The 27346-nt window shown below is 39.0% G+C and overlaps 2 protein-coding genes and 2 pseudogenes across 2 annotated transcripts in view; 1 reads left to right on the top strand and 3 right to left on the bottom strand.

Moving 5' to 3' along the window:
* LOC137991760 (sushi, von Willebrand factor type A, EGF and pentraxin domain-containing protein 1-like) overlaps window positions 1-2752 on the bottom strand; it is a 43112-nt gene extending 40360 nt beyond the window's left edge. The window contains exons 1-2 of the mRNA XM_068836794.1: window positions 2589-2752; window positions 677-882 (exon numbers count right to left, since the gene is read on the bottom strand). The gene's annotated coding sequence lies outside the window, so the exon portion shown is untranslated. The remainder of the gene's footprint in view (window positions 1-676; window positions 883-2588) is intronic.
* LOC137991759 (golgin subfamily A member 6-like protein 7) lies at window positions 2694-12460 on the top strand (annotated as a pseudogene).
* Window positions 12461-12978: 518 nt separating this feature from the next.
* LOC137990893 (uncharacterized) lies at window positions 12979-14870 on the bottom strand (annotated as a pseudogene).
* Window positions 14871-17456: 2586 nt separating this feature from the next.
* LOC137993384 (coadhesin-like) overlaps window positions 17457-27346 on the bottom strand; it is a 21574-nt gene continuing 11684 nt past the window's right edge. The window contains exons 4-6 of the mRNA XM_068839205.1: window positions 25341-25514; window positions 24607-24786; window positions 17457-19763 (exon numbers count right to left, since the gene is read on the bottom strand). Coding sequence (XP_068695306.1) covers window positions 19618-19763; window positions 24607-24786; window positions 25341-25514 — 500 coding nt within the window. The 3' untranslated portion in view covers window positions 17457-19617. The remainder of the gene's footprint in view (window positions 19764-24606; window positions 24787-25340; window positions 25515-27346) is intronic.

Below are 27346 nucleotides of genomic sequence, written 5' to 3'. Positions count from 1 at the left end.
AAGACCGCATAATCCGAAAAAGGATTATTTAACATAACAACGCAAACAAACAAACCCATAGTTGCGTGCAATTTCAAAAAAAAAATAAAATAAAATAGGGGTTAACTGGTTTGTTTTGGGAAAATTCTTTAATGAAAATGCCACCAGAAAAAAGTAGTTTAGCGATCGATAAAAAGAAATGGCGAAAAATATGCGTACTAAACGGTACAAATCGATTACAGAGGATATTTTTGCAGTTTACTTTTTAGTTGTAGGAAATGTGCTAAGAATAATATTGCTGCGAAAAACTTTAAGAGTAATTTCTGGTGTGAAATTTTCAGGAAACCTTACTATTTTCGACCTACTCGTGTCTTCGATCGTACAGTAAAACTGAGAAAACCATTTGGGCAGAACTCTCATGTACGGTAGCTGTTGTGTATCAATTTTGCATTGAAAACCGCTTGTCAAAAATACGCTTTTCAAATCCTTTCCCATAAAATCACTTAAGTGATGAATGTCAAGAATGCGGATTTAGATTTGATCCAAAGTATCCTCCTGAGGAGTGGATACTTTGGATTCATGATCCGTTTTTGGATTTCGCCAAAAAAGAAAACGAAAAACTGTTTTTGGATTCAAGAATCCGTTTTCGGGTTTTCCCAAAAAAACACACCCTACAAATTGCAAAGAGAAGCTTTACCTTCACATTCAAAAGGGAACTGAGTCCATCGCCCGCTAATGCAGATCCTTATGGGTTACCACCTGGTACTTCTTTAAATCCTTTCTTACACGCCAAAGTGATTGTCTCGCCAGTCCTGTAATTTCGGTTGTAGTTCTCGGGCTTTGCAATGTAAGTCGTAAATGGGATTTCTGGCGTCGAACACATCTCCACTTTAAAGACATTACCTAACCGAAGTAAAAACAATGAATAAAGAGTTTATAAACAAAACAATACATATTTATACAAACAGGTAAGTATATTTATAGAGACGGACTAGATCGAGCAATCATTAGGCAACTACCTGCCAAGGATGACGAATGCAATTAAAGGGTATATAAGTCTGTAAGTTGAGAACCATCTTTCTATTGTTAGAAATAAAAGAGCTATTGGCTCTATGTAATGATGAATCCAAGTTCGAGTGAGGCCTAACACTACTGTGAAGTTTTTGTACCCAATTAATCCATCAGGGATCAACCCTAGTATTGGAATTGGGCCCACACAAGGACAGAGAAAAACTCTGACCAGGGTGGGATTTGAACCCACGACCTTCGGATTAGATCACTGCTGATAGCAGCGGTGATCTAATCCTTCGGATTAGAGCATCATTCGGATTAGAGTCCCGCTGATAGCAGCGGTGATCTAATCCGAAGGTCGTGGGTTCAAATCCCACCCTGGTCAGAGTTTTTCTCTGTCCTTGTGAGGGCCCAATTCCAATACTAGGGTTGATCCCTGATGGAATAATTGGGTACAAAAACTTCACAGTAGTGTTAGGCCTCACTCGAACTTGGGATCATTACTCCAAATGCTACTGAAGGACAACAACTAGCGATTATCTATGTAATGAATTAGGCAATGACTGATTTTAACAGAAATAACGAATTAAGTCATGCAAATTTGAACGGAATGTATTAGCGCACTAAAAAAATGTTTACACAAAGAGTAAATTCCCTGCAGAAGGATCCAAAAGAATGTACCAACTCGGATACCAAGGACTAAAAATTTGGTCTAAGGCAGCGTTTACACGGAAGCGGCTTCATTTGCAATCGACTCGCTTTCGGTGCGGTTAAAGCTTAATTTCGCTTACACGGCGGATGTCGAGTTCTTTATTGCCGGAAATGTCGCGTTGTTTTGAAAACGCTGGGAAAAGTAAAGCGTTTTGGAAACGATACAGTCTCGGGTGTCGTATAAACTCGGACGAAACCGAATCGATTTGAATACGGTAACCGTTGTTGTTTTGATGCCAAATTTGACTTGATAGCGGGGATATAGCTCAGTCGCAGTGCAACTCTCACATATGTCATCACTACTTGGGTTTATATGGCATGCTTCGTTTCTTTTTTATCGCGTATTTTTCCACCTAATATGAAGAAAATCCTTCAGTTTAAAGGACCCTAGTCAGCCACGCCCATATTTTTGTTGACATACGGGAGTTTTGGTGTTGTATTATTCTTGGGACTTAACCAAACCAAAAGTAATCGTGAGAAAATGCGAGTTATTTTTTATGGGCTCAGTTATATTTATTTAGCAGGTTTAAACACATGAGCAATCGAATGGCTGAACTCAAGTTTAAAGTATTCATGTGGTTTCTGATCGAAACACGTAATGAACTTCTCGATGAACGGTTAAAATGCAAAGGAAAAATGAAGTAATTGTTAAGGCGCGAGTACAATAGATGAGAAGCACAGTGTAATCACAGTGTATGATGCTGTAAATAAAAGTTCAAAAATGTGCAAGTTGACTTTCACCGGGTGGACTGGTTAAGTAATATTGAAACGCAATACTAGCTATAATCGGGAAAATCGGAGAATCGTATTGAACTTAGAGAAATGGAATAATGGTAGAATCGGAAGAATCGTATACTGAATCGGGAAATCGGAGAATAGCATCTTACCTTTCGCCGAAAGGAACATTAGCCTTACCAAATAAGAAGTCAATAGAATCCTCATCCTGTCTGTCAGCTGATTACAATGTTCAAAATGCGACAAAGAAAGGAGTAATGGCTTATAAACAACTACGTCGCTTTTTTTGTGATTCCAGAGAAGATGACAGTTCTGTCGCTATCATGTTTCATCTTCAAGGCGAGGGCTATCATGAAGGTGATGAAAATCATGACACACATCAAAGTCACATGTTATCACAAGATGACATTTATTCTTTCAATTTATCTTCCATTGTTGTTGTTGTTGTTGTAGAACTGACTTACGGATGAAAAGTAGGAAACGTCCCGGTAATATAATAAAACTGGTCACAGCAGTAAACTTCGACAAACGTTTGTAGCAAAGGGGATTAGGAAAGTTCTCTACGGTATAGGTTCTGCAGATAATCGTTGAAATTCTTCAATTTAGCTCTTCTCCTTGGCGGCCTGAGCAACGTTACTACAGGCTACTACACTAACATTGAACTCTAGACACAACGCTCTGGTTGTACACAGGGACTAGAGTTCGTGGCTCGGCCCGGCGCACGACGTAACCTAACCTTGTTCTCAGGTCCTTGTCCACTGAACCAAACGACACGTTGGTAGCAAGGAAATGACGCACATTTACATATCTTTTGATAGTGTTTGTATCTCAAGGCCAGGCTTATTTCATTAGAGTTTTCTTACTATCTTGGCTCATTCAGCTCGCGAGCAATGAGAGAAGTCAGATAGCAACTGGAGTGATGGTCAATAGGGATGATTTGTTTTCAAAATATTTTCACGGCTTAAAACACTCCTTTCCATTAATTTTTTTTTTTTGTGTGTTCTGAGCTCCTGCATCCGGCTTAAACATTATTTCGTTAGAATGCAATGTGATACATGGTCAATTTCCTGCTAGCAGAAGACCTACAAGACGGCTTCGTTTGCGCACAAGAAACAGTTGATTTTAGAGTCGAATATCAAAGTCAATGGACTGAAAAAAGAACATGTCGTCACTCCCGTAGAGTTTATTTCTAACTAAACGGCACTCACGCATGATGTTTTCTAAAGGGTCTCAATATTAATGGCGTTACGCTTACGCCCAGAAATGAACATAAGAAAATAGAATTTTGACATCCAAACACGAAGTGTCGCTTTAAGTCTAAGCCTTTGCTACCTTTCAACAATAAGGTAAGAGTAAATCAAGGTTAGCGTTATTAAAATCCGCTTGCATCTAATTAGGGGCATTTCAGGACATATCTGTGGTGTTAACCTTAAGTCATGAGACATAAAAAAGGAGATAACCGCTAGGCTTGAAAATGGCAAAAAAAGTAGTAGTTAGCCGTTAAAAAAGAAAAAAAAAACATTTAGCGTAATTTTTGTTTTTCTTTGAAAAATGGAATGGTGATTATTTCGAAATATAGACCTTATTCCAAAATGGCTGTCATTTAAATATTCTTTTGTTTTCATTCAAATTAGCCCTTGACGCCTCGTTCTTGAGCTGAAAATTCAAAAGAATATTTTGCCTTGAACGAGGCATCAAGGTCTAATTTGAATGAAAACAAAAGAATATCTAATTGGTGGCCATTTTGGAATAAGGTGTACTGAAAAACTTCAGAGCACTCGACACCGTTTTACCTCTTTTGCTCTACTCTCTGACATTCCGTCCTGTTGGGCTTGTCTGACAAGACAAAACAAGTCCCAGATTACCGCCCAGTTGGAGGTCTTGACGTAAATGTAAGTCGCATTCAGTGGTGACCAATGACTTATTGCGTTCGACACTGGGAGAACGCAATTACTAATTGTGGGTATCCTGTGCATAGGGTGAGCTTTGGTAAGCTTTGATTTTTCAGCCCCATCTTGAATTACGTCATCCGTGCATGCGCATCTCGGTTTTTACACGTCATACGCGGAAATTCGTGACTTATTTGCACTGACACGCTGATTTTTGGCAAGGGACATTTTTTGTAGTAATCTCTCAGATAATTACTCGGAATTTAGTTTTCTGTGCAGCAAATGGACAATAGAATTACGAGGCGGTGATTTCATTCGTTAAAAGACAATGTACTACACCCCTTTGAGCAATACATTTGACCTCCCTCTGTGACCTCCCTCTGTGACAAAACAACTGCAACAATAACAAATAAATTAAATACAGCCGCGAAGGAGAAGATTTCCGATAGCGAGAGACTTGAAACAGCCTCTCGTCCTATAGACTTCGATGAAAATCCGATTTTAAAACTTGCAGTGGAGCAACCAAATGATGGGTTCTATGTTGGGGCTTCAGTGTTACTCATTTTATTTCGTTTGCTGATTCAAAGCCCAACTTCCACTAGAGGGCAAATGACGCAATGCGATGCAGCTAAAACATGTGAAAATGCTGGATTCAGCCTTCTGGAATGTTATGAATGACATATTTACCCTAATCTTGCCTGTTGACCGCATGACGAAATCGCCAGTACAGAACTTCAGTGGTATGTTAATCTGGAACCTTTGCAGCTGGATACCGGTATTAAGACTTAATTACAAGAATAGTTTTTCACATGTTTTCTGTGTTGCTACACTAGTGTTTCATCCGCCTTTGCCCCACCGGCTGCTTTTACTTGAAACCAGTTTATCTGATGTCACGCTACATGCTAAAAAATAGACGTAAGGCTCTCGTTATTTCCATTCCAACAACCTGTTCCAAAACATACTATTCCTAATTAGCTGTGTCACCTGTTGAGGGGAAAGGACAAAGCATAGACCTCCCTTTTGGACCGGGTCCTATTTATTATTATTATTATTATTATTATTATTATTTTTTTTTTTTTTTTTTTTTTTTTTTGTAATTTAGTTATTTATTATTATTATTTTTGCTAAAAAGTGTCCCAAAGCATGTTAATGAGCTTTTTAACCTCAAATAGGACAATTTCGTGACAAAGGGGATGAGTTCACTTTGTGACAATGTTTAGACTAGGTATCAGTTACAAATTGTTTCATTTTGTCATTACTAACAATGATAACAGTACCCAAAGAGAACAATAACCATGTCTGTTCATTTATCACTGGTATTTTATTGTTATAAAATATGTTAATGTTTATATATATTGTTCATGTTGGGGCTGGCTAATTTGGGAGTCCATTGTTGGATACATCAGATGAACTTTATTAGGGCTTACACTAATTTGTAAAACGAAAGAAAAGGAATAGAAATACAGAAAAAATCCTAAACATTCTTTAAGCTAAGCTTAGGCCTAAACAAAAGTTTTTAGGCCTAATGTTAGCGTTGGTAAATGGTTAGGGTTGTACCTGCCCGGAAATTTTTGATCCATTTTGCGAAGCGGATCGAAATTTTCGAGGCAGGTACAACCCTAGTAAGTGTAAGTCCTTTCTTGAATAATATATAAAAAAGTTCTGTCCTGTTCTGGAAAAAAGTTAATCAATTTTATGTCCATGAAATTAAGAAAGATAAACTTATATTTAAAAAAGATTAATTTGTTAATTATAATATTACCAGTATAATAAATTGAATAAATGTATGATGTAGTAAGCTATTTTACAAGGATAATTTCATTTCATTATACTGTCTTGATCAGATTGATTGATTATAAAACCATATTTCATAAATTAAATAGATTTTCACAATGGGAAATGATGTGGGTTGGTGTCTTTGATCCCATTCACGGGTTAAGTAAAATCCAAATGGCCCCTTCCATTTTAGCCTGTGCACCGCTGTCCACTCTCCGAAAAAAAATCTGAGAGGAGCGTCTGTGATTTACCGTTGTTAATCGTGCTCAATACCGCGTGATTTTTCCTGGAATGTATGGAAAATGTTTGATTGGGTATTACCCCTCTATCATTACATCATTGAAACAACGAGTTTTAATTGGCTTTCATTTTTGTTTCTCCCCATCAACACGGTGGGAGATTTCACGATGAGTTCGTGTGTACTTTGTGCATGGTAAAAGATACGAATAAAAATTTTTTTGATGTTCAAAGCGGTTTTTCTTTTAAAGTACGAGCGGAATTGTTATCTATGGAGTGTAAAGTGGAAATCGATTCTACATACATTTGTAGGAATTGAAAGCGCTCCTGACAAATCTTCACGAGGTGAATATTGCACGATTCAAAAGATTGCTCAGTTGAAAACGTCCCAGGCTATCCCCTTACCAGTCAATATAATCTCAATGCCTTGCTCGGACCAGCCTAGCTATTCTCAAGAACAATCTATAGAGCGTTTTGCCCTGGAAGACTTGAGATGTGTACATATCGAGGAAAATATAAACAGCTCATTGGCAACGATCGGGGTTGCTCTGAAGATCAGAGCCGTACCCGGTTGGAAGACTTGCAAAGGTATGCTTTCCTTTAAAGAGTACTTCTGTGCTATAAATCCAAGGAATCTTAAAACTATCAGACGCTCTTCAATGCACTTTTGGAATCTGTCTCATTTACCACCGTTTTGGAAATTTAGCTCCAATGAAATATGATTTGGTCACCGTAGATCACTCATTAATTTTTGCAAAATTATTTCGAAACAAGATTACTAACGGTAAATTCGGAGAGTGGGCGTCTGTACACTGCCTACTTCCATTCTTCCCTGGAGCGCATAACATTTTATTTAAAGTTCAAGTAATTTTTTATTAGTGTGGAAGAAAAGTGAAGCAAATTACTCGAAATCGTCTTTACTAAGGTTAAAAAGCTCATTAACATGCTTTCGGCCACTTTTCAGCAAAAACGCAAACCAAAAAATTTAACTAAGAAAAAATAGGGGTCAGGTCCATGGACCCGGTCTAAAAGGGGGGTCCTTTCCCCCTGATGAATTTATTTGAAATTGTTCACCGGTACAATTGTTGCACGATGTTCACCGGTACATTATCCGCGGTATTGTAAATGAGCAACTGGCTGCAGAAACATTTACTTGTTTTGTTCCGTACTTGCCAAATTAAAAAACTACCTCTTCCAAAATGTATCACCCTACGTATACGCCATATGGTATTTCGAGTAAACGCTTAAGGAAGCGTCTTGTTTCAACAAATTCCAGAGTTTTCGCAAATGTAGTTTTTCGGTGACGTCATCACCTCTTTAGTCCAAACTTTCCATTTAGTCACATTCCACAGGCCTCACATAATTAATACTTTATTCACACGAAAAGCAGAACTAATAACCATAGCAATTAGTGCTTTAACTTGCTGTGAAAAGAAGTTGAAGCAAACTCGGAAATGATTAACATGTCAGCATCGATGCCACCTTACTCCTTCGCTTCCAATGCGACTGTCGAGCCCACTACAATAATCTGACAGTACTATTAGTTCTATTTAATATGCGCACTAACACACTCCTAACTAACACAGAGAACCCCAAACAACAAAAACATTGTGTCATTTTAAACGAGGGACGTTCCTTTGTTTTTCATGTAAGTTAACCCGTGACGGAAAAAAAACAGCCGTTAGCCATGAAAAGGCAATTATTTTCAACCGTTAGCTGTAAAAGCTGCCGTCCCATTGAGACCCTCTTACAAGGATTGTCGACAATAGTTTCAATACAACCTCATGATCGGAAAATGGGTTACGCCTTTCTGTGGCGGTTTGTGGTTTGTGGAGGGGGGGAGGTCATCGGGTGACCATGAATCCGGTTGCTGCTATGCGAGGTATTCGACTTCTTTAAAAGGTCACGGGTTATGGAAAAAGCAAAGTAATAAGACTTCTTTTATAATGGAGTGGCCTAGCCGAGTATCAATATGTAATCAGTTAGGCTTTCCGTATCATGTTATTTTACAAACTAATCCGACTACCCGTCCATACAGCTCTTTGCAAATAGACGTCAGATGCATGAGTCTTTTAAAGAGTTGGTTTTCTTCGTTAGCCCGTATTCTCTAAATAAAGTTTGCTAGAATTCTATCTCGCTTGCGAAAAACGGTAATGATCTCTAAGGCTGTGTAATCCATTTAAAGTGATACTATGTCCAAAAAAAAAATAAATTTTCTTTCTATTACTCTTAACTAAACAGTAATTGATCAAAGTTTTAAGCCTTGATTTGAAAAAGACACCTGTTTATTTTAACTGGATTTTCCCTGTTCAAGGGTCCGCCATTACTAACTTTAAAATCTTGAGAGAGCTTGGATTGAGGAGAAAATGACGTCAAAGACTCAATTGTTTAAGAACGCAATTCGTGTGTACGCGGCTGAATTAATATGCAGCGCCGGAGTTTCGGGCATTCAGACTTTTAAACTTGGGTTTCGCATCTATAATAATTAGCTGCGTTTGCACGCTGAAATTTCACCCTAGTGAGTAAATGACGTCACTTTTTCATAGATCCAACCCTCTAAGTTCCAATCGGTGAGTTTAGAACGTGAGTAATGGCGGACCATAAAATCCAAAACATACAATCAAAGTAAATAGCCTTTGGATAATCAGAATAAGAGTCAAGTGTTGAGCAATCACACTTTCAAAATCTGAAGAAAATAAAGAACTGATTTTTTTTAATCATAGTAGCACTTGAACAGATAATAATACAAGGCATAATTAAATTAAACAACTGTCTATAGGTTTTTTAGCTAGTATTCCTCGTCCACTGTTTCCACTGTATTACATCCACTCGACGGTTCCTGTCCCTTTGTGAAGCCAGAGTGTGTATCCCAGCCTACCCCTGAACCGGAATATTTGGGCCAGGAAAATCATCTGTTGAAAATTCAGGGAAAAATAAAGAAATCCGTTGAAATTCCTGTGAAATGCATGGTCTCGAATATTTTGCTGAGGCAAGTAACTATCTGAATATCATTCATCTTTTGGGCTGTTTTTATTCTCAGAAAACTATGTCCTTGCTATTGCATATTTTTTTGGCAGTGCTAGAACAGAAGTACAAAGCATTAGAAATCCCAGTATATAAGCTGTTTATTGTCGCTGAAAACGACAAGGGGAATCGTAAAGGAGTCGTTTTTCAATAATTGCAAAACGTGCTACTCAAATTACTGGAAAGCACTTGTTGTACTAAGGCAGGAGGGTTGAAAAATGGGCAGTCGGTGGTTGGACGTGGGTATTGTATGTTTATGGAAAGAAACGAACTTGCAGTGGACTTCTTTTTCAGCCAAAGACTTGCAGAGAGTTGGTTGGAGGAAAGTAAAGGTTATTCTACACGCCACCAAGATCAAGTGTTTTTTTAGAGCAATAGCAAAACGTTTTCACAGTCAGCCCCCTATGGATCACATGGTACGGAATTCGTCTACGTAAGGTACAAATCTAATAATAATAATAATAATAATAATAATAATAATAATATTATTATTATTATTATTATTATTATTATTATTGACACTTTTTGATATCGCGGTTTTACATGATCAATAGCATAACGAGACTAGTCCTAGGCTATGCTATATAATTTACAAATATGAATGTTCATTTAAATTATTCCTTTCAACGTGCTGTTCAGTTCTTTCTATCTCTTATAGGTATAAAAGTTCTTAACTATCTCAACGTTTTGTGATATGATCCATTTCTGGCTTTTCATTATTAGATATTGCGTCTCTTCTTCGTTCTTTCCTGTTAAATGTTCATTGAGATTGTTCTTCAGGCTTTGGTGGTATTTTGCTAGGAAATCGAAAACTACATTTACTTGGTTGACTTTGTAATCAGGGTATTGATGTTTAATACCCGCCCTTGGTTCTCTGTTTTTGTCTTGCTTGGTCTTCCACCTATCTGATATCAAGCCTATACGGCAAACCGTCCCTTCAATGAGTAGCCATTATTATTATTATTATTATTATTATTATTATTATTATTATTATTATTATTATTATTGTTATTGTTATTGTTATTATTATTATTATTATTATTATTATTATTATTATTATTACGGGAATAATGCAGTGCGCCAAATTAACATACATATAATAAATTAAATATTAACCAGCACCGATTAGAAAGAGATTTTGAGTGGATGTTGGCGAAATAATACCTCTCATAGATCCCCGTCCACTTCTCCTCCACTTCGGTGAATGGTTGTTAAATATCTGAAATGAAATGCTTATATTAGAAATCCGTATATAACCCGCACTTCAAATATATGCAAGCACATTTATTTCATCGAGTCCTTCTACGGGAACACATTAGGCCAACAAATTTACCTGCTTACAACTGATCGATGGCTTCCTAGCTCAGTTGGTAGAGCATTAATTGCATCGGCGTCGATAGGGGTTGGGGGATGGGGGGGGGGGGGGGGAGGTTTCGAATCCCATTGAAACTACCTGAATTATTCAGGTGTTCATAAGAGGCACTTACTTAAATTTTCTAGTTAAGTGCGAGGCCCCTTCTTCCTTCCTTCCATAAATATGTCACCTGCTATGCTTCTAATGCCAACAAATGTTGAGTTGCTAAAGCTCAAAACTTCACAGCAAATTTACAGAAGAGAAAAGAGAAACCGAAATTCTATGATGATAAACACAATGGTAAGGAGTTGCTTCCTTTAAAAGAAGGTGAAAGGGTGTCGATGAACCGAGAAAATAAATAGATTTTATTTTTTGACACACGTGACGGTGGGTTATACCGAAGAAACCGTCGACACCAAAGCACAAGGGCTTCTCAAACAAAGACGAATGACACTGCAAAAAGCCAGACCCACAAAATGAAAAAAAAACCCAGCAACTGCAACCAGCACCCAAAGCAGAGCCTACTCCAAGAAAGAACTGCAGCGCATGATGGTCCGAAATCCGCCATATGTACCCGTTCCACGCGAGTAGGCAAAGAACCTGATTGTCTAAAAGCTGTACCCTAACCTTTTAAGACTTTGATTAAGGAATGTGAAAAGTGATCATCATTGGCTTTGTGATTTATTTTCTGTGCTTTCTGTTATTAAGGTTTAAAGTTTTCCATGCACAGTAGCTGAAAGTTATCCGTTTAAATAAAGGGAAGTGCCTCCATGAATGCTATCTCGAGGGTGTGTAACAATCTTGTATTGGTATTTTGAGCTATTCAATTCCAATTCATAACAGGTATCACAGAGATCCGTGATGTACTTGTTACACTTCATTCTATAACACTGGAAATCAAGTATAGAGAGCAAACCGAAGGGTAATTCGATTTTAACTAAAAATTTAGACTGTAAGTTTGGTAGTTGTTTACTTTTTGTCGAGTATCGGTCATGCAGGATTCACATAAAGTAAGCTTACTTTTTACTCAAGGATTGATTTTGATTATAATCTTTAGGAAGCCTACATGGAGTACTGTTCACGACGAGATCTTATGCCGAGAAATATTGGTTGTAAATCCATTTACTGGAACGAAAAAGGGCACGGTGGCAAGAAGAACCGGTGGGAAGAGGTCGCCGAAAACTTAAACAAAATTCAGTAAGTGTACTTTAAACTTGACAAGCGGGCAGTCCGAGATCGTTACAACCTACTGTCAAAAGAGTTGAGAAATAAGTTGAAAAGAGAAGAAAAAGTAAGTGGAATTGAAACTGATATGACAGAATTTGAAATGGCACTTAGAGGAAGTGATTGAGAATAAAGAAGCAGCCGAGACGAAGCAGAGAGTTTTTGGGAACCAGAAGAAAGTCAATTGACAGTCAAGACAGGTAAAATGCTAAGCGTGTTCGAAAGAAGGCTATGGAAAGACTTGGACAAACGCAGAAAAGGAACGCAGATGAGGGTGAAAGCGAAGGAAGAAAAAATGAACAGGTACAGGAAATGCAAAAACAGGAGTTGGAGTTAAAAAGACAACAGCTTGAGGTTGAGTCAAAGGAGCAAGAAAACTTCATGCAGATGATGCATGCTGAATCATCAGCAACAGCAACAAAGGCAAATGCAGGATTTTTAGGCTATGATGAGTGTCCAGACAAAACAGCAAAATGATTTGATGATAGCCCTTGTTTCTAAGTTAATAGAGAAGAATTAAAATATGTAGTCACCGTGATGTCAACAAAAACGGGAAAAAAATGGGCTTGAAAACGTTGTTGTTAGTTGTTTTTGCTGTTCTTGTTTTGTCTATAATGCAGAAAGAAAACAAATCAAATAATGTTGTTGGTTATTGGCCCAATTAACGGTAGTCTGAATTTTAATAGTTTAACCTGATGTTGTGTACTTTATGATTGCTTCCACTCAGTGTAGGCAAATTATGGTTTCTTCCAAATGGCACTATGATCATTTTTGTTGCACTGTCGTGGTTACACTTTTAAATACTTTGAAAGAAAATGTTGTGTTTTTTGTCTTAAACATACTTCAATAACTACACATTTGAAACAACTGTCTAAAGTAATCCTGTGAGAGAAAGACAGATAAAAATTGTATTAAAGTGATACAGTGTAGTTAACATCTCCTTCTCTCTTTTTACACTTTGAAGTCCTGTGATTAAAGACTCTTTGATTTTAGCCAAAAAACATTGTACCGATTAGTAAAAAAATGGGCACTAAGTGGAATCCTAAACAAAATACTCTTCAGGGGTTGGGAGCTCCAGATTAAAATATTCTGAACTTTGATTTCCATTACAGCAAGTATGGGCATTGTGAAGGAGAGCACTGACAATATACCTTTTCCCCACGGAGCTTAGACCAATTTTTAAATTCTTATGGAAATCCATAAATTTAAAATAGTTGACAATGTCCCCAAAAAGCCATTCCACTGATTCACGCACTCGTGGAGGAATTAAAGGCTTGCAAGGCAGGACTTGGAACTGCGTTCCTGAATGGAGCTGGATACGGAGAGGGTATGCTGGGTCTCCATAAAGGCACATGGGTCGATCAGTGGTAGAAAATGCAAAACGCTGTAGATCGTTAAACAGCCCAGAATCTGCCAACATACCGGCATCGTGTTTTGTTCCTTCTGTAATAAAATTAAAAAAAAAAAAAAAACGGGGAGTCAACACCCAAAATTACAAAGGCAAAAGGTTTTAAACAGATTTGCTGGGGTCTATTATGAACCATAGACTTACCTACAGGCCCGTACCAGGGCCGTAGCCAGAAAAAAATTATGACTGAGGCAATGTCCATGATTAAATTCTCTTCGTAGGTGTTTATGATGAGTACATTTTAAAGAGAACGCTGGAATCACGCTTTATTTTAAAATATCACGAAAAAATGACTGAGGCAAGTGCCTCGGTTTGCCTCATACTGGCTATGGCCCTGCGTACATATTTGCAATCATACCATTGGGCAAGGTAAATGATTGGAATTTTAGTGCGTGACTGTACTCTTTGTAATTCCCCAGGACGACAGATTGGTCTTACGGTCCCAGAATTGTGTGGTTCCATTGGCTTATTCTGTGGCCGTGTGTGTTGTAACTGTAATCCAAAACAATATTGTAAATCATGCTCAGCTCCGGTACTGGTTGCCCGAAACGAGGGATCAAATCAGAGTAGCGAAAAGGGTAAGTCAGTCGTCTTAACACCAGACATAGTCCTTTTATTCCATGAGCTGTTGTGCCTTGGTGGCAAAAAATGTTCCAGGAATATTCAGTGCTTCAGCTAGTCTTGGAATTTAATTTTTTGTGAAGCGAAATTCAGCTTTGCATTCCGTATCGTCCATCGCATACAAGTCGAATCTTTCGTAGTCTTCATATGGAAATTCTCGATTATTCGAGAAGTTTCCTTCATATGGCAAAATAAATTCATCGTCATCGATAGCTTTCCATGGGAAGATTCCCAGCATCTTTAAAGGATGTCATTGCTGTTAGTAAAGCGAAAAATATCGTCGTCGCCGTCCTACACAAAAATACACAATCTGAGTATTTTGTTTTTGGCGGGCAACGACGGGATTTGTCCCAGTCTTACTCTTACAGTTCCGTCCCCGTCGTAGCTCCACGTCCTGGAATCTTAAGGTCCCTATTAGCGGGGCCCCGCGCGCGCCAAAGGCGCGCACGCGCGGAGCACCATTGTTATAAAAGTATGGTAACCCATCGATGCGAGAAACTCTGGTTTTATAGCCGTACGTATACAATACAATACAATACATACTTAATTGACCGCTCCCCATAGGGGCTTTTCAGGGCCAATAAAACACAATCAACGAAACAACAGAACGCAACAACTACAACTGTTAAGAATCCCGCCGGAGGCAAACCAGTTGGCTATTTAAAAGTGCAGCTGAGAAGTTGAACCAGGGTCTACCAGGAACAAATTCAACGAGTGGTCAGAGCGGGTCTTGAACCCGGAATCTCCGGATCTCAAGGCAAGCGCCCTAACCACTGGGCCACACTGCCTCCGTATGTACGTAAGTCCACCCCTCCATGTATGCCAATGCGACCAGTATCATGCTGGTTTACACCATACATCTTTGATCTTGGTCATTCATGTTTGGATCAATTGACACCTGTCAAAACAAGGTATCCACTGACCAGTAACACGTGACCATATCCCGGGCTCAAGCTTAGAGCTCACCGAGGTCAGCTGTTTTTTAAAGTTGACGGCTGCCAGGTACTGGTTTTCGATTGAATTGCAGGCTCAATCCAGGTTAACTTACCTAAACGTAAACGAGGCTTCATTTTTCGCGCGCTTTCTGTGGGTCGACGCAGCTACACGGCCATACTACATCAACTATACTTCTTACACAGTCAATACCGGTGCGATGCTAATACCGGTGCGACGCTCTAACCAACTGAGCTATGAAGCCACTGACGTTGGGAGCTGGACATTTGTGGGTTTCATTGTTCCCGTGAGGAATGAATCAATGATGGCGAGGTCACGGGTTGAAACCCCGTTGAAGTCCTGAATTTTTCAGGCTTCTTTACGCAATTGCAAAAATTGCGTTCATAACTGCGAGGATCATAGCTTCACTTGAATTCATATCCGCAGTTCATATATGATCCATTTCATATATCATTTCATCATTAATTATCTGTACTCTTTTGAACATTTGTTTGTTTGTTTTGCTCTAAAATGCGATCGAACAAGTGCCGGTATCGAACCCATTCTCCTTCATTGCTCGGTTATGGATCAAAGTATGATCACTTCTCCTGTCTTTGAAAGCCAATAAGAAAGTGAAATTTCAATCAAAAGGTTCTAAAACCAACACAAATACAAACAATGATTTGCTATTAGTCTCTCCCCACGGGGCTTTTCAGGACTAATTTTAACAATACTTTTGTGGGGGACTTCAGCCAGACTGCTTGTTACGCAGTTTACAATAAATTTTTATGGAAGTGAAAGATGCCCCCGTCCAGCTTAGTTTACACCACAACACCGGGGACTACGTCCCCTACTCTTATCGATCAGTGAGTGGGTTCTTTAACGTCCCATACTATTTAATTTCCAACAAGGGTTATGAGACGGGACCTCCAGTTTACAGTCCTTATCCGAGAAGACTTGAAAGTCTAACCATTTGCAGATGTAATTACAAAGGCAGCACATTCTCCTCAGTTATTTTAAGACCCTGAGTGTTAGTCCGGCCGGAGTCGAACTCACAACCTCCCGCATGACAGCCCGATGCTCAACCAACTGAGCCACCGGTGCGACGTCAAAGTTAAGACGATTTCGGAGAATAAATAAAGTGGAAAAGTATGTTGAGGTGATAGGCACTTTAAGCAAAGACGACGGCTACGGAAACCGAATCGAAAACGTCATTCCAAAATACATCTTAGCGCTATCGCAAATATTTCGTGGTTTTTTCGATTTGAGCCATTTTTCAATTTCCCGGTTGTCAAAGGGATTTTATTATAACCGTGACAACCGAGAAATTGAAAAATGGCTCAAATCGTGTCGAATCTGGAAAATAATACAAAGGACGGAGGCTACCCACAATGGCAATAAGGTTAGGCTTTTTAATTGAGAATTTTTTCATATAGTTATCTTCTTAAGCCTTTTATCGGGATTTCCATACAAATCCTTATTTTTTTGTGGGCCCTGCCCACACTGAGCTTGGGGCGCCTGTGCCAAAACTAACATTATCCCGCATACCAAATAAGAAGTCAATATTTTCCTCATCCTATACGACAAAGAAAGGAATCATGTCTACGTTGGGAGGAAATGATTGTTGAATCGCTATCATATTTCATCTTTTGCGCGAGGGCTATCATGAAGGTGATGTTTGCCTTTGTCAAAGCACCGCAGAATTGAACCATAAAATTAGACAAACGTTCGAACAATAGAGAATTGAGAATGCTTTCTCAAAAGAAGCTAATGGCGTTTATCGCTTATAGGTTCTGCAGATATTCGGTGAAAACTCTTTGATTTACTAGTCTTCGCCTTGATGATTTGATCAGGATTTCTGACGAAGTGTAGCACACCTAATAGCGCATATGTTACTGTGACAGGCTACTACACTAACTCTAAATAAAACAACTGGTTGTACACAGAGAGACTATCGTTGACCATGGTTTGTGGCCCCCGCACGGCATAATCAGACGGTCCTTTCGCACCACCAAACGAAACGGACCCACAGTTGATTTATTTGCTTATGTTTGTGTCTCAAGGCCAGACTTACTTCATCATCAGTTTCTTTCTGTCTTGGCTAATTCCTGTCGCAGACAATGAAAGACTTCAGATAGCAATTGGAGAGGTGGTCAATAGGGATGATTTGAATTCAAAATCAGACGGTTCTTTTGCACCACCAAACGAAACGGACCCACGGTTGATTTATTTTGCTTATGTTTGTGTCTCAGGGCCAGACTTACTTCATCATCGGTTTCTTTCTGTCTTGGCTGATTCCTGTCGCAGGCAATGAAAGACTTCAGATAGCAATTGGAGAGATGGTCAATAGGGATGATTTGAATTCAAAATACTTTTAGAGCTTGAAACACTCCTTTTTTGTTATTTTCTCTCCTCTTAGCTCCTGCATCCGGTTTTAACATTATCATTCGTCAGAATGCAATGTGATACATTGTCAAAATTTCCTGCTAGCAGAAGTTGGCTATTTGCACACAAGAAACCGTTGATTTTAGGGTCAAATACCAAATTCAATGGATTGAAGGAAATGTCATCGCTGCCATAGAGTTTATTTTCAACTAAGTCTAATAACAGCGCTCACGTTCCCTTAAGATCATACATGTATAATAGTTTCTGGAGGGTCTCAATGGGGTTAACCGGAAACGTAAAAAAAAAACAAAACAAATTAACCGTTGGGCTTGAAAACAACGACAAAAAATGTAGCCAGTTAGCCTTGAAAAAGATTAAAATAATTTTGCGCGCTTTTTTATTTTGAAAAGTGGAGTAGAGAGTATTTCCAAATAGTATTTAGAGACTTCATAGCAGTCGGCACTGTTTTACCTCCTTTGCTCTACTCTCTGACGTCTGAAAGACAATGAACGCCCAGTCGGAGGTCTTGACAAAATGTAATTCGCATCATGTGATGACTAATGACTTATTCCTTTCAATATATGTGTATGTACTCAGAGACCCTACTAACTAACACAGGGAATCCCAAAAATTGCTTCTTTTTAATCGAGAGACGTTTCTCTTCTTTTCCGTGTAAGTTAAACCATGACGGAAAAAAACAACTGTCAGCCGTGAAAAGGCAATTTTTTGAACCGTTAGCCATGAAAGCTATCCTCCCATTAGAGATTCGTTGACACTAGTTTCAATACAGCCTCATGATCTGCAAAATAATCGTTGTGGATTGGTTATGCGTTTCTGTGCCTGTTTGTCAGGATCGATAAAGAGGATCGCCGAGTGACCAAGAAAATGGCTGCAAGAGCGTCCACTAAGGACTCAGGGTCCCCCTCCCCATCCCCCTATGAAAAGTATTCGACTTCTTAAAATGTCACGGGCCGTGATAAATTTAAAGCAAAGAGACTTCTTTTTCAATGGAATGGAATAGCCGAGTACTAATATGTAGTTAGGTCTTGAGTGATATATCGATTTAGCCAAGCCTAAAAGCGGAGCTCCCGTGTTAACCTGGCTTGAGCCTGTGATCCAATCGAAAAACCAGTACCTGGTCAGTTGGCAACTTAATAAATACAGCTGAGCACGATGAGCTTTAAACTTGAGCTCACGATATGGTCACGTAATATTGGTCAGCGGATATCTCTTCTTGACAGGTGTCAATTAACCACAACATGGATGTCCAGTATCAAAGATGTTCCCGCCAAAAACGATGGGTGGACGGTGCTCCCGTCATGCGTAACTAAATAGGGAGTTTAAGAAACGACAACGCCAAAAAGCAGCGATATTATTGGTTAAAAGAGGAAAAACTGATCGTGCTGCTCGTGCGGCACGCATTTTTGTACATTTCTCTTCCGTACTCGTCAAAACAACAACGTAAAATGACCAATTTTCGGGTGAATCTTCCCTTCTCTCTCTTTGCTTCAAATCCGTACGTACCAATCTGGTTATGGCATACTTCGCTCATTTTGTACAACATAAACAAGGTGGAAACATCGCGAAACAGTTAGGATAGCAGAGACTAATAGTTTGAAGTGACGTTTTCGTCACCGTAGCCGTCGTGGTTTCTCAAACTCTCAAATACTCGAGTTGCCGTGGGTCACGAGACGCTACAGTCACAACCTTTTCTCATAATTTCATACGTGAAACGTGAAACGTGAAAGCCGACGTTTGCCGTTTCACGTAAACGTGATGCTTAATCTCTCTATTATTTTACAAACTACCATACAGCTCTTGCAAATAGATAAAATCTTCACGAGTCTTTTAAGGTTGGTTTTCTTCTTTAGCCCGTATGCTCTAAATGAAGTTTGCTAGAAATTCTATCTTACTTGCGCGAAATGGTATAATGATTTTTAAAGCTATGTAATCCATATTAACAGAGGTACTAATACAGGGCATTATTAATTAACAATTATTCGCCGAAGGCGAAGTGATTATCGGTGAATATTCACCGAGACGAAGTCGAGGTGAATAGTCACCGATAATCACTGAGCCTGAGGCGAATAATTGTTTTAGTATAAATACACAGGTGATTCTTTCAAAAAAGAGAAAAAAAAAACATTTCAACGCGAAATCATCTTCACTTACAGTGGCAAAACGACTACTGGCAGCCATTTTGTCCGTCGAGGTGATTATCGGCTGATAATCCGAGATAGCGAGCCAATGAGAGCGCGCGATTTTGTATAATCACCTTTGTATTTATACTAAATTAAATTATCCACAGGTTTTTTTGTTAGCTTGTATTCCTAGTCTTCAACCGCGTATCCATTGATACTGTTTCCACTGTATTCCATCCACTCGTCGGGTCCTGTCCCTGACGACTCGGTGTCCTTTGCCAAGCCAGAGTATGTATCCCAGTCTTCCCCTGATCCGGAATATCCAGGGAAATCTTCTGTTGAAAATTAAGGAGGAAAAAAGAGATCCGCTGAGATTCTTAATGTGAAATTCATCGCCTCCAATATTTTGCTGAGGCAGGTATTTATTTGAATATGACCATGCATGTCCTTGATATCGTATATATTTAGGGCCGTTTTTGAAGAGAAGTACAAAGCGCTAGAAATCCCAGTATATAGGCTCGCTGTTCATTGTCGCTGAAAACGACCAAGGCAAGGGGCTGGATATAATTATTGCATGCTTATGGAACTTGGAAATGAGCTTGTATTACAAGGTTTTAGATAGCTTTTCAAAGTACCGGATTTGATAATGAAAGTAAAGAAATTGGATATTTACCCTTGTAAGGCCGATTGCAAGCCTTGCCACTCACAAGTGGAGCGAAACCTCAAGGAGGCCTGGGTCCGCTAGAAACTACTACAAATAAATCTCTCAGAAATGCTGTTTTCATTCTTTAGTTTGGAGAAAAAAAAGAGAACTAACTCAGGCTAGTTAAGGCGTGACTTAGCCACTATATAAGACCCCCTGCAGAGAATTTAGAAACATGTATTCTTACTGAATTAAACAAATGCTATTCTTCAATAGATTGATCATTTTTTTTCCATATGACTGTGTTTGTCAAATGACAATGCTTGCCAGTACCACGTGACATCACTTGCCGTGTGATGTCACAATATGAGTTTTCTAAAGTGGGGGGAAGTTCCGTCTCATATTTTTGAAAACCTGTGATAATTGATAAGCAGAACTACGTAAATCGTGTTCTGCTTTGTATGGTTACATTTGTAATTTAAATAAGGAGAAATACAGCGTTTTCTGAAGTTACGTAATCTATTTCCCTTAATAAAGTGTGGTGTGTTGAAGATAAACATCCATCCACCGGGTCCCCAGGTGGTGGATAGGGGAACGGCCTCTGCGAGGTTAGGAGCTAATATTGAATAAACTGCCCAGGACCAAATCCTGGATAGCCCTTTGGCAAGGCATAGCACCCAGCATCCACCCGTGCTAGGGTTACGGTGAAGCTGACCAAAGCCATTGTCCCGTGGTAACATTTTGGGCGGTGATAGACATGCTTGTCATACGGCCAACCGCCTAACAAGTCTTGATCAATTCTTGCTGTTAGACTCAAGCTCAATCATGCCGAGAGGGTGATTCTGGTCAACGCAAAAGCCAGTATCACCTAAAAACATTTGCATGCAGTTTTATGGAATATGGATATTACCAATACTTCTCATACCGGATCGAACGTCGCCCGGGTCAAAAAGGTTCGCGCTGGTACACCCACTCTCGGGAGCTAGGAAGACGAAAAACGACCTACATTGCGGAATGGAATGTCAGAACTCTTCTTGACAGTTCCAAAAGACCAGAAAGACAAACGGCTCTTGCTGCCAAAGAGCTAAAGAGATACAACATCGACATTGCGGCATTATGCGAAACAAGACTCGCTAATCACGGTAGCCTCGAAGACAATGGTTACATTTTCTTCTGGAGTGGGAGAAAGGAAATTGAAAAACGCGAAGCAGGTGTCGGCTTCGCAATAAGAAATGGCATTGTCTCAAAGCTTGAACAAAACTCAGTACCGATAAATGACAGAGTCATGAAACGAGATTCTCTACAGAAAAATACTGTCGCAACCATCATCAGTGCATATGCTCCTACCATGACAAATCCCGAGGAGACAAAGGAGAAATTTTACAACACACTTAGAGAAACCATAGCACATGATAAACTGATACTAGCCGGTGACTTTAATGGTAGGGTTGGAAAGAACGCTGAAAGCTGGTTCGGAGTTCTTGGGTAACATGAACTGTTATTGACTAACTGTGGGGATCACTCCCTAGTTATTACCAACACAGTCTTTAAAATTAAACACAAACCCCATCATAAAGTGACATGAATGCATATGAATATGGAAGTACGGTGGAATGAAGCTGAAAAGGGAACTTAACAAACTTGTTCTGAAAATCTTGGACAACGAAAAAGTGGGCAAGACTGGAAGGATGCAAATATTATCTCCATCTTCAAAAAAGGTAGCAGAAAGGAATGTGGGAAGTATCGAGGGATATCGCTTCTGTCAATTGCCGGCAAAATTATGGCCAGGATAATACTCAATAGGCTGAATTCTTTGCTTGCCCCAAAAATATTACCGGAGACACAGTGCGGCTTTCGAAGTGGTAGAAGCACCATATAGACATGATTTTCACCCTGCGTCAAGTAAAAGAGAAATGCATGGAGCAAAACATGCCATTGTATAGACAGTATTTATATTTGGCGGTCACATTTATAATTCTTTTGTCCACGTGCAAATTAGCCTACCAAGCCTCATTTTAGAGCAAAAAATTCTTTTCAATTCACTGTATGGTATCGAGGCTTGGTAGGCTAAATTTGCACTTCGACAAAAGAATTATAAATTGGCCGCCATTTATGAATAAGGTCTATGATGTTTTCATAGATTTCACAAAAGATTTCGATACTGTCTCAAGGGAAGCACTTTGGATTGGCGGATATCCTTATTGAAAAAGGGCTGAGATGGTTAGGACATGTCCACAGAATGGGAACCGAGAGGCTACCAAGACAGCTGTTGTATTCCCCAGCTTTGTGAAGGGTCAAGAAATCGAGGTTGGCCAAAACTGAGGTTTAAAGACGTCATGAAAAGAAATATGAAATTAAGAAAGATTAACGATAACGCTTGGCAACAAACAGTTGAAGATAGACCGGTCTGGAGAAGGAAAATAAAGCATCCATAAACAGTCATTGTCGTACACGACCGACTGCAGATGAAGTAATTGTAATGGACCTGCTTACAAGGCTAATTCATAAATAGTACCCAAATAGTAAGAGAATGATACCAAAACAAAGTAGCCCAAACTTCATTTATAGTACTCTCCATTTTAAAAGAGAAATTTCATTGGCATCCAATTCTAGGTCACGTGACCTGAATTTGAATGTTGCGAACGTTCTATGGAATGAAGGATGCTTTATATAGGATGCATACCAAGTTTTCAGTAACATTGCACAATAGCTTCCTTTATAACGTTTACTTTGGATTATAACCAAGTGAGCCATGCCTTAACATGCCTGAGTAAATTTATGGCGTGAAATGTCAGGAGATCAATCGTTACGTTTAGTAAGCAAAATAAGGCGATGCAACTTCTTGTTAATTTGAAGGATTTATTATGCGTGATTCTCTTGTGTTTTTTCAGCCCATGTCTTCCTGGGATGCCAAAGTCCAAAAAGAAAAAAAGAAATAGAAAAAGAGGCCAACAAATGAACAAATTTATAGCGTCAAAGTACAGGACAAAACGTCCAGCCTCCTGCCTCAAACGAAAACCCTATTAAATGTATTGGATTTGTTTTTCAGCCAAAGTTTTGTTGGTCGGGGAAAAGTAAAGGTTATTTTACACACCACCACGATCAAGTGTTTATTTAAGAAATAACATAAAAGGTCTTAAAAGTCGGTCCCCTATGGGTCACATGGTACGGCATTTTTCTTTTTAGAGGTAGTGAAAACGCTCAAATGGGAACGACTGAGCAAGCTTCGCACTTCTATGCCCTTTTCTGCTCAGAATAAATCTTAACTCAAAATAATTAGCAGTTTCGAATTTTAGTAGCAAATTGCCAGTCTACGTAAGTTACGAAGGTACAACAATAATAATAATAATAATAATAATTAATTGCCATCACAAGCAAATAATTGGAAGACGATTACAACTTAAATTTGTCCTCTCCCATAAAAGTCTTGATAAGTTCAGTTTTTGCTTTATACTGTTAGTTACACAGTCAGTTCAGAGTTTGATTAAGGTGGCTCAAACCAGTTTCAACACTTGAAAGAAACGTTCTTATGAGAAGGATTGACAGTACAACACTTTCTCACTTAACAATTTTATGGTACTATATCCAACACCAATTATTGCTGAAAAAGATTCGGTCATTTTTGTGTCTTAAAAAGTTACCGTGGACACAAGAAAGCCCAGCAAAAACACCCCATATTATGGCTTTAACTACTCAACTCTCAAAAAAGAACTCGGTGAGCCTATTTCTGAAATGTAATCATCACGCCTGAATGAAACTTCCAGCGAACTTTAAAAAAATTCTGTGGAGCGGATTCAAAGCAGCCTTAAATAACTCAAGGTAACTCTGAATTTCGTTAAACTTTGCAGAGAGTTTCATCTTTGCCTGCTGTTCACTTTTGTGCAATAAAAAATTGGAGTCACCGAAATCGTTTTTCAGATATGAGTAACTAAAGCCACAATATAGGGTGTTTTTGCAAGGCTTTCCTGTTTCCATGGTAAGTTGTTATATCACAAAAATGACTGCATCTTGTTCATCAATAATTGATGTTTCAGACGGTACCATAACATTGCTGTTACATGATTAAGTGTGGTACAAAGTCTCTTGAAAGTTTTGAAACCGGTTTGAGCTGCCTTAACAAGATTTCGAATTTTCAAATCACCACGGAATTACCATCACTCTTACACACTCACCGATATTGTTGGTATTTTGAAACAACATTGAGCAATTTTAAAGCAACTCTCTCCTCGACAATTTTTAATTAAGGTAAAATGATTGATTAATCAAAACCACTGCTTTAGTCACACGTTTTAAATAACTGGCCCTAAATGTGTTCGGTCTTATCTGCGCATGAAAAAAAATAGCAGTGATAAGCATTTTAAAAGCTTGTAAGGTAGCGTGGATGGGGCGGGATGCTTCGATGGGTTACCAACTGTATAAGACCGTGATACTTGATCAATCCCCGTTCAGATAGGCTGCAAGTCATTTCCTTCTAGCAGAGAAACGATTTATGCCCTGAATGAACTCGTTCAGAAGGAAATTAAAATGATCAGTACCTGAACACTTCCGTTTCCGGCAGTATTTTCTATTCACATACATATCTTTTGTCCCGTCACAAGGCTTGCCACCATTTTGAGGTTTTGGTGAGTCACATTTCCGCTCACGTGACTGCATTCCAATATCACAAGTCACGCTGCATTCAGACCAATCGCCCCATTCTCCAAAGCCGCCATCCACTGGGTAGAACAACAAATGAAATGACTGCATTGATATAATAGAATTCTCCTTTACTCTATTCAATTCAATCAGAAGCTCGTGCTCGTGCATTTTCCCGCACGTGTAGCTTCGATCTTATTTTTGTCCATATTTGGGCATAAAATTGGTGTCGTAAAATCCCCAGCTTTGTTCCAAGGAAAAAAGTTGCAAGTCACACGCTTCAAGTTCTTGTGCTTCTGATTCAATTCAATTCAGTTCTGTAATATTCCATTCCATTCCATTCTGTTTCTACTCTGCTCTACTCGATTCGAGGATCCTCTATTCTATTCGATTCTACTCGATCCTCTTCATTTTACCACCGATTTATTTCACCAGCTATACGAGTTTTTGTCTTTTGCGGTAGTAGGCATCTTGGCAACCCAGCGCGAAAATATTTATTCTATTCAATTGCAGTTGCCAATACGTGGCACATGGTAGAACTTCAAGTGCGAATCACTGTTTTTCTAAATTAGCCATGGTGAGACTTAAATTTACAGTGCTAACTAACTGCCTTTTGTTTTTTTTTTTCTTTTACCTTGACATGAAGATATGCTCCCACTCCATGTTCCGTTCGCTTGACACGTTCGACGGCGAGAACCACGTAGAATGAAACCTTCGTCGCAGCTAATTTCAACATGATTCGGGAAGGTGGTTTCTTCACCTGACAAAGTTCCATTCCTTGGGTGAGGAAGCTGTCCACAATCGACGGCTTTAAAGGTGAATAAAACAAAAACAAGCTGAGACTTCAGTTAGGTAAGTTTTATAACCTATCGAATCAATGTTGGTATATTTCGACATTTTCTCCCGAGGTGGTCTCCACCTTGCTTGCAATGCAAGATTCCGTTACGAGCCGAGTATTCCCGGAAAAGGCGTGTTGTTTTATAACTATTGTACCACAAATTAAAAGTGGTGTCACGTCGGAAATCCTTGTGTTGAAACAAAAGAAAAAGTGGCGCTAAGGAACGCAAGTATGGCGCGTATTTCTAATTAAAATTCAACTTTTTGCTCGTTTTACAAGTTTGACATTCGCCTTTAAAATTGGACGTTCGTTTTATTCATTTTGACATTCGTTTTATTCACTTCGGCATTCCTTTTTTCAAGGTGGAAATTCGTTTTACATAAACGGCATTCGTTTTTTAAAATCGACGTTGCTTTTACATGAAAGAGCATTCGTTTTTCAAGTCTAAAGTTCGACTGACATTCGTTTTTAACAATGTTCTGTTTCAAGTTCTTCGACATCGTCCGTTCAACATTCGTTCTAGCGACGATCTCCCGCCAGACACTGGGTCGAGCTCCCAAAGGAAATGGCAACCGTAAGGGAGGCTTTTCTTTCAAGATTCCGGTCTTTAATGGAAGTGTTAAATCACTCTAGTAACTTTTATGACGGAAATATTGACAACATGTTGACCCTCTGTACCATCATGCTGTTCGCCTTGCTTCAGTCAACATCGTGGAGAATCCTACGATAGCTAAGTTAAGAGCTGTCGTCTATTTTCTCAGCGAAGTCGTCGAGTCCAAACAAAACTTTTCTTTTCAACCCGAAGCTGAGTGAAATGGTGCTCCAGGAAGGCCTAAGATTTGTGTCACTAAAGACCAGTTATCTTATCTTAATTGTAGATAATGGATTAAGGCAACGGATACGGCTCTCATGCTAGGAATTTCTGCATTGCGAGTAAAGGTTGCCAGGGCTTCGGTATCCTCATCAGCTGTTAGAATACTAGCTGCTGCAAGTGGGGTATCCCCTTTCTCATCAGCTTTTTCAACACTTCATTTTTGTACTGCCAAAGAGTATTTGGACTGCCAACGTTCTATTTCCTTTTTTCTGTCACGTGCAACCATTTGAGTATTGTACCCTCCGGGTCTATTCGTCATAAGCTTTCTTTAACGCAAATTTGTTGACTAACTAGTCCTCTTCCATTTAGGTGACCACAAACCATTCAATAGCCACTATTGGGGAATTCTTCCTTGATGCTACGAACAATACCATCCAAGATATTATCGTCAACAGTTGAAAATGAATGGGAAATTTGAAGGTGAAAATCCTTCAGCCACATGTGAACCCTGGCATCAGAGATGGCTATAGCATGCGAGCCATATCCGTTGCCTTAACACCGTTATCAAGGTCAAGTTTTATTTATTTACAGCAAACAGTCTAAGTTGTCACTAGGCTGACTTGGAAATAGCGAGAAGCTAATCGTTACAAGCCAGACTGTACACAAAATTATTTAGAAAATTTTTTTAAAGAAAAAAAACATTGTTACATACAACAACAACATGTAAATATTACTCTTCGTGCTTTTCAATATTTAGAAAGTAGAAGGATTTAGGAGATAAAGAGAAGAAAGCAGTCTAGGTAAAAGACGAAAATGTAAAGAGCAAAACTAGATCATGACTAAAACACCACACGAGTACATACGGGTAACATACGAGTAACATACGAGTAACATACGGAACATACGGATACATACGAATACATACGACTAACATACGACTAACATACGAGTAACATACGAGTAACATACGGATACATACGACTAACAT

This window comes from Montipora foliosa, chromosome 2, assembly GCF_036669935.1.
Source record: "Montipora foliosa isolate CH-2021 chromosome 2, ASM3666993v2, whole genome shotgun sequence".
In the NCBI taxonomy this organism is placed as follows: domain Eukaryota; kingdom Metazoa; phylum Cnidaria; class Anthozoa; order Scleractinia; family Acroporidae; genus Montipora; species Montipora foliosa.
This window is presented reverse-complemented; position numbering and strand designations above follow the sequence as displayed.